The sequence below is a fragment of the Pipra filicauda genome, unplaced genomic scaffold (genome assembly GCF_003945595.2).
Source record: "Pipra filicauda isolate LSUMZ 115617 unplaced genomic scaffold, ASM394559v2 scaffold69_size3009148_pilon, whole genome shotgun sequence".
NCBI classification, from domain to species: domain Eukaryota; kingdom Metazoa; phylum Chordata; class Aves; order Passeriformes; family Pipridae; genus Pipra; species Pipra filicauda.
In genome coordinates this window covers 2311347-2326025 of record NW_024104864.1, presented here as the reverse complement: position 1 = coordinate 2326025, position 14679 = coordinate 2311347, and the positions used below count along the sequence as shown (strand labels likewise).

The 14679-nt window shown below is 40.4% G+C and overlaps 1 protein-coding gene across 1 annotated transcript in view; it reads left to right on the top strand.

Moving 5' to 3' along the window:
* MAN1A2 (mannosidase alpha class 1A member 2) overlaps window positions 1-13068 on the top strand; it is a 134333-nt gene extending 121265 nt beyond the window's left edge. Inside the window, exons 12-13 of the mRNA XM_027730364.2 lie at window positions 5794-5909; window positions 8403-13068. Coding sequence (XP_027586165.1) covers window positions 5794-5909; window positions 8403-8535 — 249 coding nt within the window. The 3' untranslated portion in view covers window positions 8536-13068. The remainder of the gene's footprint in view (window positions 1-5793; window positions 5910-8402) is intronic.
* The last annotated feature ends 1611 nt before the right edge of the window (window positions 13069-14679 follow it).

The window sequence follows — 14679 nt, the reverse complement described above, 5'->3', positions numbered from 1 at the left end:
CTTGTGGTCTCCCTTGTTTGCTTCTTCGAATGGATGATTACATCCCTGCCAGAATGGATTTGGGTTAGTTCACCGATTTGTTGGATGTCTGCCTCTGTCATTTTAAGAATTCTTCAGAGATGTTCCAAGATACTTTGCAGAATCACCTGGCTTTTAAATAAACTGCATTTCTAAAGTTTCTTAGCAGTCCCAGCCCAGATCTCTCTGCTTTTTATAATAAGAATCTGCACAGGGAGCTGGACTCTGTGTGTGTGCAGATCATTGTACTGTACTTTATCTATTTCACCATTCGCAGCTTCTTTTTGTCTTTGTTATCTAGATTTTTGGACAAAACTTGGGCACTTTAATGCAGATGCTGTGCTTTGTCCAAGGCCTGTTTTGTCACATCTCTTCAAATCCAGTGTCTCTGGGCGGGGAAAACAGGAAGTTCAATCTCACATTTCCTCAGTGATCATAAATCCCTGTGACAGGATCTCTCTTTCCTAATAATAAAAGGCTAATTCTCCTTGATACTATACGTAGTACTAGAGACAACATTCATCTCAATTGTATTGGGCCAGCCAAATTGGCTGATGGTGTGCTGGGGGGCTGGCTGAAGTATTACAGAAATATGCATGCAAGATATTCAGGGTAAATACAGAAAATTAGTAAAATCCTTTTTAGGTTGATTATTTGAAAGCAATAAGAGCCACCACTTCACAATAGGCATGTAAAGCCAATTACTAATCTAAGCTGTGTGAATGAAAGGTTCAAATATTTTTTGTGGACTTCTGTATCTGACTAAGTAGGATTGTACCACAAAGGCTGCAGAGGTTCAGAGTTTCTACTAGCAGTGAGAATAATAGTCAAGACCTCAAGCTTGGGCTAATTTCAGGACAATTGAGGATTGATGGTAAAATGAAATGAAAACACCTACAGCAGAAGAAGGATGTGGGCCTCGTAGAGCAGGTTCAGGGGAGGGCCAGGAAGATGATCAGAGGGCGGGAGCATCTCTCCTACGAAGACAGGCTGAGAGAGCTGGAGTTGTTTAACGTGGAGAAGAGAAGGCTTTGAGGAGAACTCATTGCAGTCTTCCAGTACCTGAAGGGGGCTCATAAAAATGAGAGAGATGGAGTTCTTATATGAGGAATAGTGACAGGACAAGGTGCAATGGTTTTAAACTGAAAGAAGACAGATTCAGATTAGATGTGAGGAAGAAATTCTCTACTGGGGATGATGAAGCAGTAGAACAGTTTGCCCAGAGAGGTTTTGGAAGTCCTGTCCCTGGAAATGTTCAGGACCGAGTTGGATGGGGCTCCAAGCAACCTGATCTGGTGAGTGGCATCCCTGCCCATGGCAGAGGGGTTGGAACTAAATGATCTTTAAGGTCCTTCCAACCCAAGCCATTCTGATCCTACCTAATGAGGTACAGTAGACAGAAAAGAGCCAGACATAGGTTGGAGGCAAAAGAAACATGGTTTCACAGTCTCATGGGTTAGAAGCTGTGAGTACCACAGCTGGTGAAGAAACTGGCACAGTTTTTATGGGCATGTTGTTAGCATAGTCAAGAAAAGTCACACATGCAACACCCTCAGAGGAACTGAGGGAGTTGGGGTCCAATCTAGAGGACCCTCAAATTTTATTTCCAAGGAACTGAGGTCAACTCTGACCTCCCTGTACATTTCAGGCACTGAAATTTCAGTTTGTGTCATTTTTGACCTGAGACACATGTATTTGTCAAGAGTACACTGTTGCATATTCTTCTGTTCTAATCTGAATAGATGAAACTACAAAATCCACTTCTTTTGGTAGTTTGTTCGATTATTTAATTAATTCTGCTGTGAAAAAAACCCCACACTTTATTTCCCATTTGAATTTGCTTGGTTTCAGCTCTCAATCACTGGATTTTCCTATGACTTCCTATTCCATATTAAAATGTCTTTTATTTCCCTCATGTTTTCTTTCCAAAGAGTTTTCATAGATTGTAATAAGCTTACTACTGACTCTACTTAAGATGCTAAACAAATTGTATTGTCTCTCACTGTAAAGTATTTTCTCCAAATGCCTGCACCTACCTTAGTTCATCATCCTTTTCTAAAAATGAATTCTAGAATCGCATATTCCAGTTTTGACTTCATCCACAGCCCTGTGCAAAAATAAAACTACAGCCCTGCTACTTTCTACCATCTCCGTGTGTGCATCTGCCACGATAAACTAGGAGGAACTCAGACTAAATGGTCTTATGTGGCCACGGAAGTCTTTGAAGTGTCTCTACCTGCCAGGCTAGCCTGGTTCTGCACTTACACAGCCTTTATGACTAGATTTAGGACTATATGAAACTCATTTTCTTTGACACCCAGTTACCTCCAGATTACACTGTCTGCTGTTATTTACCTATGTCATTTTTGCCAGCAGCAGTGTTGCAGTGATTGATAAAACTTCAGGCCACTCCTTGTGGATCTCTGTGAAAAGCAGCTCTGTTTTGTGATGATTTTGCATTAACAGTTTGTTCTTAGAGCACTGTCAGTCAGCTTTAAATTGAATTATATTGATATGGTGTAGTGCTGCCTTGTCTTCTCATAATATCTTAAAGTACCATGTCAATTGCCTTAGAAGCATTTAAGTTTATTACAGGTCTGCAGTTACCTTTATTTGTCAAATTTTTAGTTCTCAAGGAATGAAATCAAGCTTGTGAGCAAAATAGTTTTCTATAAAACCATGTTGTCAATTATCCTCTAATTCTTCTATATATTTAAACGTGTTTCTGTAATTGATTGGAACTAACATCAGGTATGCCATCGTAAAATTATTGTCTGCCAAAGCCTCATAATGGTAGCATTACCTTAATACCCTTCCAGTCATCTAAGGCCTCTCTGTATTCTGGGGTGCAGTAAATTTAACATTGTTTCGTCAGCAGACTGGGCTTCAGCTCTTGAGTGAAAGTATATCCGAGTGGCAAATCAGGTGCTGCTACACTGAGTACTCTGAGGCCTGTGTGAAAGCAGTACACTGCAAATTTCAAGTGGCATTTGAGCAGCTTGTCTACGGCACCAAGTTTTTCAGCTAGTGTCCTGAAGTTCTGTACATGTCTGAATCAAGGACAATTTATTTGTTTATATTTTAAAATTTTACATTTGGATGAATAGCTGTATAGCAGTCTTTCAGAGGCTTTTTTCCTCTGCAGTTCATTATGACCTGTACTGCCTAGAACTCTGATCAAACAGGGTAAATCCTTTGCCCATTCTGAACACAAGTTAAGCCAGAGTCTGCCTTCCCAAAGAGAAATTTCTGAAGGTACAAGGCTACTTGGTCATCATAAGGAAAAAAAAAGTTAATATAGATCACATTTTTTCTTTCTCTGGGCTTGTAGGCCTGCTAGCTTCACCAGCGTTGCATGTAGTTACCCAAGCATGAGGCCTCTACAGCACAGAGCAGGATCTCAATGCTATGCATTATCTACACTCTCCAAAATAAACAAGTTTTGTCTCTTACACTGACATGGGGATTTAATTCTTTAGGAGGAAGGAGATGGGGTCCTAACAGTGGTACCATTTATTCCTTGTTTTCCATTTGCCATAGTCACTTAGCAAGTTTCACCTCTCCAAGCTGTGGCACACAGCATCAGGGTTGCTGAATGGTTGACTAGAGAAACTCCCACATGATCAGACTCCGAATGCTAAAATTCTCGCAGGAGTTGTAACCATTGGAGCTTCCTCAGAGCAGAGGCAAGGTTGTGTTCTGCAGTATTATAAAAAGGGGATAGTGGCAAGAGGAGGCGCTTTCTTTCCTGCGTATAAAGGAAAAGTGCTTTGGCTCCTGTTTATTCATATGACACCTGCCTAGGGGCTGTAGGACTTCTGGGGAGGAATATGCAAATGGTTCCATAAACAGCACAGGCATTATTTCTTCTGAAGTTGGCTGAGCTGTTGGACTAGATGTGTCATGTACACCTTTCTCTCCAGACTGTAGAGAAAACCTGGTCAACCCAAATCCCAGCGTGTGAATAGTCTCACTGTAGCTCTAGCCTGCACCAGTAACCGGATCTGAAAAGAATTCATCCAGACACTTCCTCCTTTTAGACTCAGGTCCCAACAAAAAAGCAATCATTTCCATCCAAACTTGGAGAAAGCTGTGCTTGAGCTAAGGAATTAGAGTGAGAATTAGATTTTGCCCAGAAATACTGTATCTTTCTTGGCATAAGCTCTTCTTGCTTCTTTAAAAACCTTGCTCTTTAGGAACTTGAAAGAACTTTGTCCAGGCTGGATTATTCTTTTTTCTATGAACAGTCTCACATTTCCACAGAGTAAGAGTGTATACTAGCAGGAGGTTAGCTGTTGTACCTGATGTGCTATGACTTACTGCCCTAGGTATCTTGCTCAACTTTTCACTTTTCATCCTGATTTCGGTGATGGCATCTGCTAGCATTCCTTGTGCATTTGTCCAATGGAAAATTCCTCTCTGTTTCCCAGTATTTCTAGTATGCAAAGGCAATAGATGTGGGTAGAGGTAGCTTTGATTGAATCTGTTTTCTCTGCATAAAAGGCACATCATTCAAAACTTATTTCCTCCCCTGCCTTGACTCCCCTCAGCTTCTGTTGAGTAGAACTAGCAAAAATCAGAATTAACGAAAATCTGGGCCTAAAGCACCATGTGGAGAGAAACTTCATGCAGGCTAACGAGCTGAAACATAGATTACTGAACTACAGGTAGCTGCGTTCAGTCATTGGTAATGACAGACATCCTAAGCCAAACATTTTCCTTCACCCCTGTTCCTTTTCTGTCCCTGCATGAATCTATTAAAAGAGTTGGTGTCTGCTGAGGAAGCACAGTCAAAGCAGCAGGGAGGCACAAATAACCTGTGAATCATTTCAGAGTCGTTTCTTTGGAGCTGGTTTTAATGGCTGATATCCTTGTGTGCTGTAAGGTCGTGCATGCGAGTGGAATAATGAAAGCGTAGGCGAGAGGTGCCCTGAGCTACTAACACGTTCTTTCCAGTCTCCTCCTCTTCCATTGTGCTTTTTGCAGTACTGTGTTGGAGCTGGGTGGTTTGTGAATTGCAGATCCATTGGTCCCTTTCTGCATAGAATGTTTACAGTTTTAAACTTCATGCTTTAATGAAAAAGAGCTCTTCTGCAGTCCAGCACACAAGCTGACTTGAGTTTCAGCTGTATGAAGGGGAAACAGAGAAAAGCATATGTAGGAGATGGAAATGTACGGAAAAAGTAGCAGCTAGAAGAGTTTATAAGATGAAATCAACAGTTGCTAAAGATGAGTACAGTATTTTATTACTACTTTCAGTAAATCTCTGTGACTGGCTACTAGTCACAGAATTCCTATGACTCTTCAGACTCTTCCAGCTGCCAAATCCAGGAATGCTTGTCATCTTCCTATGCACACAGTAGTACATATTGCGTTGATTTGACTGATGGATGTTCTACTCGGTGTTGGCTATGAGGAGCCGTACAAGCTCAGGGCAAAAGTCCTTGTCATGTCATTAATACCAGCCAACAGTAAATACCCAGGAAAGAAAGTGTTCTTCCCTGGAATACTTTCTTAGCATGCAGCAGTTTGCCAAATGCAGTGTTGTTAGTAGCCCTGGAGGGATGCTACTTCTATATGTGTCCAGTCCCTTTTTATTTTTTCTGGTCAGCATGAACTGTTAACATCCATAACATCCTCTGACAAGGAGATTCACAGCAGGATAATGTGGCACGGAAAGAACCACCTCTTTTATTGAACGAGCCTGATTCTTTAATGTTCCCAAATGTTGTTCTACAATTACATTCTCTATGTCTTTTCCCTTCCTCTTTGCAGGCAATTGACAAGTATTGCCGAGTTAGTGGTGGCTTTTCTGGTGTCAAGGATGTCTATTCCTCATCTCCTACATACGATGACGTACAGCAGAGCTTTTTCCTTGCTGAAACCTTGAAGTAAGTCTTCTTCAGTCCTGCATCTTCCGGTAAAAGCTGGCATCTAAGCTCTAGAAACGCTTAACAAGTTTTTGCTGTAGCTGATGTATCTGAAGATTAATTTGTGGTACTGGGAGCGCAAAATGGAGCAGGGGAGAAAGCAGATTCTGCAAGTGGCAGTACTGGTGCCTATTTCAGGCACCACAATGTGTTTCACTGACAAGAAGGGGCTCCAAGTTCATTGTCTGTAAGGGAATAGTGTCCGTCTGCTGGCTTCTTATCAAATTCCTCTACATAATTACAATACTTTTTTTCCCTATGTTATCATTATAAAAAGAAAGTCAGGTACTGCTACCTGCTCTGTTGACTTTTTTAATTTTATTTCATTTAATCCTTCAAGTTCATTTTCTGGAGACTAAAAGCTATGTTCCCAAAGAGAGAGGCAGCAGTTTCAAACAGGTCCAGTCAGAGAAACAATACCTCCCCAGGAGCTGATGTTATATGATTGATCTGCCTATAAAAGCCAAATCAGAGAATGAAATCTGCTCCTAAGGGACTTCTGTGGTGACAAGGCTGACTTCTGATATATCACCAGAATCTGTCTGCATCTTAAATAATCACAAGGAGATCTGAAAATTCACTGATGTGTCACTCAGTAACTGGATATACTGTAGTGCAAGCATTGCAGAAGGTTGCAGTTCTAGGAGAGAACTCAGAAATTTTTATTGGCTTTTGGTTTGGATAATTTCCTGACTGTGGGACAAAACAAAGTTTTATTGAAAAGCTGGATGTTAGATGTTTGACAGTGATGCAATTGGCATAGCCAAACCAGAAACTGGTTTCACATTGAGATAAAATAGAGAACAGAAAGTCAAGATAGCTCAAATAAAAATAAAGGCATAATGGGTGTGATGCCATGAGGAAAATGAAGATGTCCCTTAGAAGAGGGGCATAAACTGTGTGTTATGGAATGCCTGCTGTAATCTTTTCTGCTATTAATGATAACTTCTGCATTTTCATTCCCCTTAAATTCAAAATTGATAACTCTCCCAAACGTGCATTATTGCTGCTCAGATACTTTGAATCATTAAGAATAACACAGGAAATTATGACAGTTTTGGGCAGTACCTGGCAAGAAGGTACCTGTTGAGTGGGAAGGAGCAAGATGTAGAAATAGGTTGCTTCAGTTATTCAAAGAAAAAGTGTGAATCAAATGAGGAAGTGAGTTTGAGTAAGATGAAACATTGCTGCTGTGGCAAAAGAGAGTTTATAGAGCTGCAGAGGAGAGAGCAAGGCAGGAGTATTGAGGAAGGGAAAGGCATGATGCTTTAAAGTCAAATGAAAAGTGTGGAGAAAGAGATATGCACGACAAAATGGAATCATCTCAGCAAGAAATTTTTATCCATAAACAGTTAATTGGTGAGGAAGGGAGGAAAAAGTAGTGCTCCACTGACTGGGTTGTGCTGTGGATAGAGCTGGCAAATAAAGGCAGTGGGAGAAATGATCAGGCAGTGACACATGACTGTAGGCAGCAGACACTACCAGTGTCTGATGGAGAGAGCATGAAGTAACAGCAGAACAATGTGTATGCACATTCTGGATGTGACAGAACCCACTAATGGGAATGACATCCCTTCCTTGTCAAGTGCTGCAAGACTTGTCTTTTCCTGGATGACGGGAAAGCAAGCTGCAGCAGGAGATGAGAGGTCCTGTACACCATGGTGTTGCGCTTGCACTCACACAGTCAGTTTTTCTGTAACAAGGGAAATGTCTTGAATTTTAGCAGTTGAGTTAAGAAGTCTTGACAGAAATCTTCACTACCAATACCTCCTACAGTGTGTAGCACAACCACATTCAACAGTGTGTCTTAAGAAAAAAGAAACAAGAAAGACTTTTTTCCCGTGTATGTCCAATAACCTTAATTTTGTTACATGCTTCATGTCCTCTTCATTACATTACAATGTACAACATTTATGAAACCACTCTGCACAGTATATAGTCCCGTATCCTCCCACCAGAAACTGAACCAGCTTCCAGAACAGTGCTGACAAGTCAAGTATCTGCCATGGCTTAGTGGCTTTTCTTGTGCTGCTGTGAAATCTTTGATTTAGCTTAAAGAGGATTAGTAATTTCCAAGTGGGTTTACTCTGTTCAGAAGAGTTTTTTGACAACTACTTCTCTGCTCCCCTGTCCTCCAAATCCTTGTGCTTGGTGTCTTTATGTTTGTTTTCCATTGCAAGTCTTGGAAAGGAGACTCAAAACACAAAAGTTTCTTGGAAAGATTAAAATGCTGTCTTTATAACAACTTTTCATTGAAGGCCTTGATCATAATAAAAATGACTCTCCAGGTCATTATAATAGGAGAGGTTATGTGGGTGCTGTACAAAGGTTGAGAGCAAGTAATTTGTTTATATCTTTAGCTGCTGAATGGTGGGGCCTGACACTGCTGTGTTGCCCCTGCCTGCCTGTTGCTCTGCTTTAATACCCATTTTTCCCCTCTGTCTTGATTTGTAGGTATTTGTATCTGCTTTTCTCCAACGATGATCTTCTACCTTTAGACAACTGGGTTTTTAACACAGAAGCTCATCCTCTGCCTGTTTTACATTTAGCCAACACCACACTGTCAGGAAATCCTGCATATCGATAAAAACAGCTCTATGAGGAGGAAGAGAGACTGTTTTCAGCTCTGTTTTGTTTACATGGACCACTTGAGACTTTAAGCAGGAGAGGAGACAGACAGACGCTTGGTAAAACTAGACCTCCAAGTCAAGCAAGTACCAGCGTGAGAAATGAAGCTCTTCAACATATAGATAAGTTAAAAGTTCTGTTTTATACATGACCAAAACACGTCAGCGTGATTTTTGCAGGACAGAGACTTCACATGCTTTGAACCCTAGCAAGACATGGAATCTACTGATAATATTAATGCAGCAGCTTAAATAAGAAGAGGCTTTCCCATCTGGGGAGAGGAACTTGCTGCTGCTGTTCACTGTTGCAAGGAACAACACACCAGTCACCTCTTCAGATCGGGTGGGTTCCAAATACCTAGGTTTTCTTTTTCTTTTTTTTTTTTTTATGATGGCATGAACGAAACAAAAACAAAAAGCGACATCACTACACCAGCAGCACCAGGATTTGAACTTTTTTCTGTACCTGTCTGAATTTTCTAAGGAGCATCTGTTTGTCCAGACTGGCAGCCATTCTCAGGGCCTCTAAGCTATTAAAGCTAAACTCTAAACTATAAACAGTACTGCCTCCTCATTTTCCCTTTTCAAAATAATGCTTATATCAAAAAGAAAAAACAATTAGTAAGCATTTGGTTTGTAGTTCACTGTCAGCAGCGTGGGCTTAGTTCATTTGGCAAGCTACAGTCACAGAGTCTGGAGCATATCGCAGGGGTAGGAAGGAGCCTAAGCTTCCCTTCCTCACAAATCATGTCACATGAAAAAAACCATTCTCAGTCATGGTTCTTTTAGCTAAATAAACAGAGATGACAACTTAAGAAAAACAATCTCGTGATTTATATAGAAGGATACATATGGAACTAAAAAAAGCTCTCCTTGAGCTAAGCAGCTGGAGTTTGTTGCTTTATATTATTCTACACAATCTAGATTTTTCCTAAAAGTTACATTTTGTTCTTTGAATTCTATTCACAGAACCTTCTTTGAAGGTTGTTTATGACAGGAGCCTAAAATCGCCTTTGATTTAGTTTACAAAACTTGCTGTTCTTCTGGGGGCTCCAGTACAAATGCAACATGATCTTCTTTGGAAGCAACTTAACATCTCTTACATATGAATGGAAAAAGAAACTGAAGAGTCTCTTCTTTCATTAATTTATGAGGAATGAGGTGCTGCTACCTGCATGGCATTATTTTCAAGTACTCCATGGCTGGGCTGGACAGTCTCACTTAAATGGAGTCCGCTTCAGTCTTCACTTATTTGCCAAAAGAAGTTTGTTTTTTTCAGGTCTTTTCAGCTTTTGCGTCTTTTCAGTTTTGTCCTTCACAATCTCTTCCTACTCTTATTCCAGCTCAAATTATTCTTTTTATTCCCCTGTATAGCTCTCAGATCTTTTTGCCATGGTGACTGGCCCCTTTGCTGAAGAACAGCTTTTAGGTGCTCCTTGCCCTCCTAATTCATGCACAGATTGAGTCTTTAAAAAATCTTTATGATGTTTTCAGACATAGATCAACTCTTCAGTTAGCTACAGCAGTACACCATCAGATCTAAAGGGGGAGGGTGCTATTTTGCCCCCTCAAAAATGTTTTTATATGAAGTTTTATATATAAAAACCTTTTTCCCTATCATATTATATCTGACAGTAGAGTTTCCCCCCTAAAATTATTCCTCATTTGTCTATGACACTAACTTAGATATAGAAATCATCACATGATCTAAATAAAAATGCCATCAGATGCTTTTTTCCAGCCAGTTACTTTAGTTTAAGAGGAAGAAGACATGGAGCTGGCCACAAGCTCCAATCTCAACCTTTGTATCTTAATACCAGTTACTTAGTTACAGTAATTGCAGCTGTATCTTGAAAATAATTTGAGAACTGATGAAGTAATTAATATAGTAAATAATACTGATTCCAGTATTTTTTAATTTAAAATTAGAAGTAGGTTAATAAATGGATTCTTCTTACTGGTCCCACATTAATTTCTTTTTCTAATTATTATTCAGTAATTCACTGAAGAACTAGTCATTTTTCATTTTCCAAAGTTCAAATACGTTGTGTTTTCAAATTGTTTTTCCAGTCCCATGAGAACTGTTATTTGTTAAAAACTGCGCTCAGTTGCCTTGTTCTCCTGAATCTCTCCGGGTACAAAGGAGAAAGAGGAAAAGCAGACTCTTCTGTTTTATTTGAAAAAAAAAAAAAAGAGAGAAAAATAAAAGCAACCCATAAAGCCATCCCTATACACATCCTAGTAAATGCAGATGTAGAATGGCTGCCAGTCTGTTCAGAGGAAGGTCCAGGACAGAATTCTGGAGTCCCCAGAACAGCAAACTTCTTATTGTTGCTGCTCTTCCATCCCCCTTTTGTGAATTAAAGAGCAACCCTTCAAATTAATTCCTCCATGAATCCCAATGGGTCAGCTCACTGCCACAGGAATCCTTGAATTGAGGACTAAGCCATTTCCTGTTATGGGATGGTATTTTTCTCAAAGCAGATGTACAGTACTGCTATTTCTTCTTTGTGTAGATAAGCAGCAGGTACCAAATAAAGGACTTGTTTCTTATTTTCCAGTTACCCCAACAGCAGTCAGTTTCTACTTTATCACTCTTTAAAATATCAACTATCCTTTCCCCCCAGAAGTTAATGATGTGCATAGTCTATCAAAAATAATGCATTTTAAGGACTAATTGCTATGTCATTCATGAATCTCATCCTGAGATTTCCTAGATCAAGCAGAGTTTGGAGGTGATGGGTTCTGAGTGAGATTTGTGCATAATAACCAAGCACCACATATATTGAAACTTCTGACTGAAGTGATGTGCCCTTGTTCTAAGTCCTTCACAGAAAAGTAGGTTCTGATCTGCAGAATGGTATTACGTGCAACCCAAAGTTCAGACTGTTTTGCCTCTGGGTACATAAGGTACAGCAGAATATTGCCATTTTCATTATGTTGCTGCTGACTTACTTTCTTGAAGATAAAAGTGTAAATTTAAGCACAAAATGACTTTCTAGTCCTAGTTGTTTCTGAGTCTTGCACTGTACTCTCTAACAAAACAATCCTCATTTTCTTTAGGTAGTTGTCCCATTTTACCAGTTTCTACAATACCCTTTCCCCTTACAGAATGAAATAAAGAACAGAAAATCATGTACATTTTTTGGCACACTGGACTTGGGCAAGAGCCTAGAAATCCCAGAATTGTCTACTTCCTGTTTGCATGCAGTCAAAACAAGGATGTATGGTTCTTTTCCTAATCCAAGCCTCAAACTTGCCTGTTGGTCAGGATCTGCCAGCAGTAAATTTTTTTCTAACAATTACAGCTTGACTTTTCAAAGAGGCCAGATTTCTGCAGCTTCCATTAACAACCCTGGAGCTGTGTGTGTCTGCGGTCAAGAAGTCAGCTTCTTAGCTTTGTCCTCTAAATAAAAACAAAACCCTTGAATGATATTCTGTGTTAATTTTGCTGCACAATGTAGTCCTTAAAACTGAATGTGTAAGAAAAGTATGGAAAGCAGTAGGTGCCCTGGAGTAAAAGGAAAAGCAAGTAGTTCCATGTTCCAGTCACACCTTTGATGATCCTCCAAATTTGTGGATCACTGTCTTCTACCTCCCAATGACTGATGTATACCCACCAGTATTTTACAGGATTTGAATGTTACCTGGATTCTAAAAAGTGACAGTAATTACCTACTCCCTCTAATACCATCCTTTAAGGTTAAAGGTCTATCCTCTAAGCAAAGCCCTGTGGGGCTGTTTATGATCCCCTCTTCTGTCCCTGAGGAAATGCTTTATAAATCTTCATAACGTGACTCTCCTTAGTTTGAATGGAGAGGTGGTTAATAGCATTAACATTGAAAGGATCAACAATATAAAATGGCATCCACAGAAAATGGTGAGGCAAACTGAGCCTGGTAGGTCTAGTCCATGTTTTTAAGGGGACAAATAAGAAATAGGCTTCTTGATACCAGAGAAATGTGAAAACAAGCTCTTGATCCATACTGTAGTTGGGAGATCTGTTCACCCTGAACAGGACATCCCTCTTTTGCTCCTTGAATTTTGAGAAACAGTCTTCTGACTCAAGGGTTTGTGTTGCCATATAAAGAGGAACCCCAAGCTCTTTTGCAAGTTACGTGCGTACGACTGTAGCAGAGATGATAAGCACGAGCTGCTCCAGCTGTCAGCACCTTCTAACAAACTGCTCTGTAATTGCCCAGAAGAGTTGGGAACCACCAAAGTTGGAGGAGACAGCCTGACTTGTTACAGTGAATTGTTGCCTTTAATCCTAATTGCTTGGTGGAAGTTGGATTTGCATTCTGCCTTTATTCTTGCTTTGTCTAAAACTGACAGATTATTTTTCCTCCAAAATAATAAAAGGTTAAAAGTCTATCTTCTGATGTGGAAACCTTCTGCCTCTGACCTGGAATCCTGCATATGTACTTTTTACAGATAAAAAAATAATATTGTATATAAAAAAGATTGAATAAAGAATGTCTTTAAGTGAAAAAGGTGTGGTTTATGTCCTTTGCTTCCAACAGCAACATCCTGGCGCACTGACCCTATTTCATAGGCTTGGTGATGCTGCAACTTTTCTCTCCCCTGCAGCTCTTCTAAGGACTTTGTCAACTTAAACATGTATCAAGACCCCTTGTTGCAAAATTAAACCTCTGTACCGCTTGCTTGCTTCTAACAGGTTACTGTAGTGCTCAGATTGTTCTCAAGATGCAGCTGCATGCACAGCAGTCTGAGGCTGTTTATGTGCGACTGTGAAAGTGAAACCCCACAAAATCATGAGATTTCTCCCCTTTTGTCAAACTTGTGTGAAAGTGGAATTTTCTTGCAATACCAGATTAAAACTCCAGCTTTTCTTGAGGCTAAGTAGCCAGTGAATTGGGCAGTTAAGTCTGTCCATCCATTCCTCTGCCCTCTGTGAAATGGAAAAAGTTGTAATTGTTTAAATGTTATTTACAGGGAAATTGGTATGAGGAAATGGTTCCAAGTGAACCTGTTTTCACCCTACACCTTTAAATTCACCGGAATTGCTGCTATCGTTCTCTGTTCTGCAGTTCAGCCCCTGAATAACCAGATTTGCTTTCTGATTCACACTACCTGTGGATAATCCTTACTGTCTGATGTCACCCATGTTGCTCATATGTGGTACCTTGTTTTCATGACTGCCAGCCTGTGCGTCCTGTGTAAGTGCTTTACATCCAATGCTCAGCTTTCCCAGGCTGTACCCAATGAGGGTGCTTTAGCCTCAGGCTGCAGTGACCTACTTCAGTATTACTTCAGAAGAGAAAATTGCTTCCGAAGTGCCATAATCCAGTGCAACACATGACACCAGGTCCACACCCTGCCATGCCATCCATCTTGAGATCCGGTTTTGCATTCAGCTGTTGCTACCTAGCTTTCCATGCAGGCATGTTCGTGATGCACTTAGCTTCCAACTGCAGAGTCACTACCAAAGCAACAGCTTTTGCTTCCATTGATCTCTCTGTGGTGTGCTCAGCCCTTAAACCACCTCACTAAAATTCACTTTGTATATCAAAGCATGTTTATGTCTATTCATGTCACAGTGTCTCCACCACTGAGCCCTAAAACACAAAACCTTGTGCCCTGGTACCATCAGGCTCTCTGTCCTTGTGTGTAACATTTTGGCCGATACTGAAGACTCCATGAGTGTCCTCACTGCTCTTCACACAGGATCCTATCCTTTGTGGTCACACTGTGTTGTCTCTGCCTCTTCAACAGTGAAGTGTTTCACCCCTCTGCTTCTACCTCTTCTGAAACACACTTTTTTTTTGCATGTTCTCTATCCAAGGGATATATATAGGGAATATCCTCTTTTATCTCTTCTTTGGCACTCTGCCTGCATGTCACCCGCCCCCCTCCCTTCCCTTGCAGACTCTCTAGTTGTGTGTGCTCCTTCCTGGAGACCATGTGCCTTTCCTATGCATATTAATTAGCTATATTTTAAAATCCTGAAATTAATCCTTTAATGGGCTATTTTTAGCCTTCATCTTGTAGTTCAGGGAGTTGGCTTCTCTCAGTGCTTTCTGTGGGCTTTGGAAAGGAAGCATTACTCTATCTGTGCTGCTTCACATGTAGGATGTGTGAAG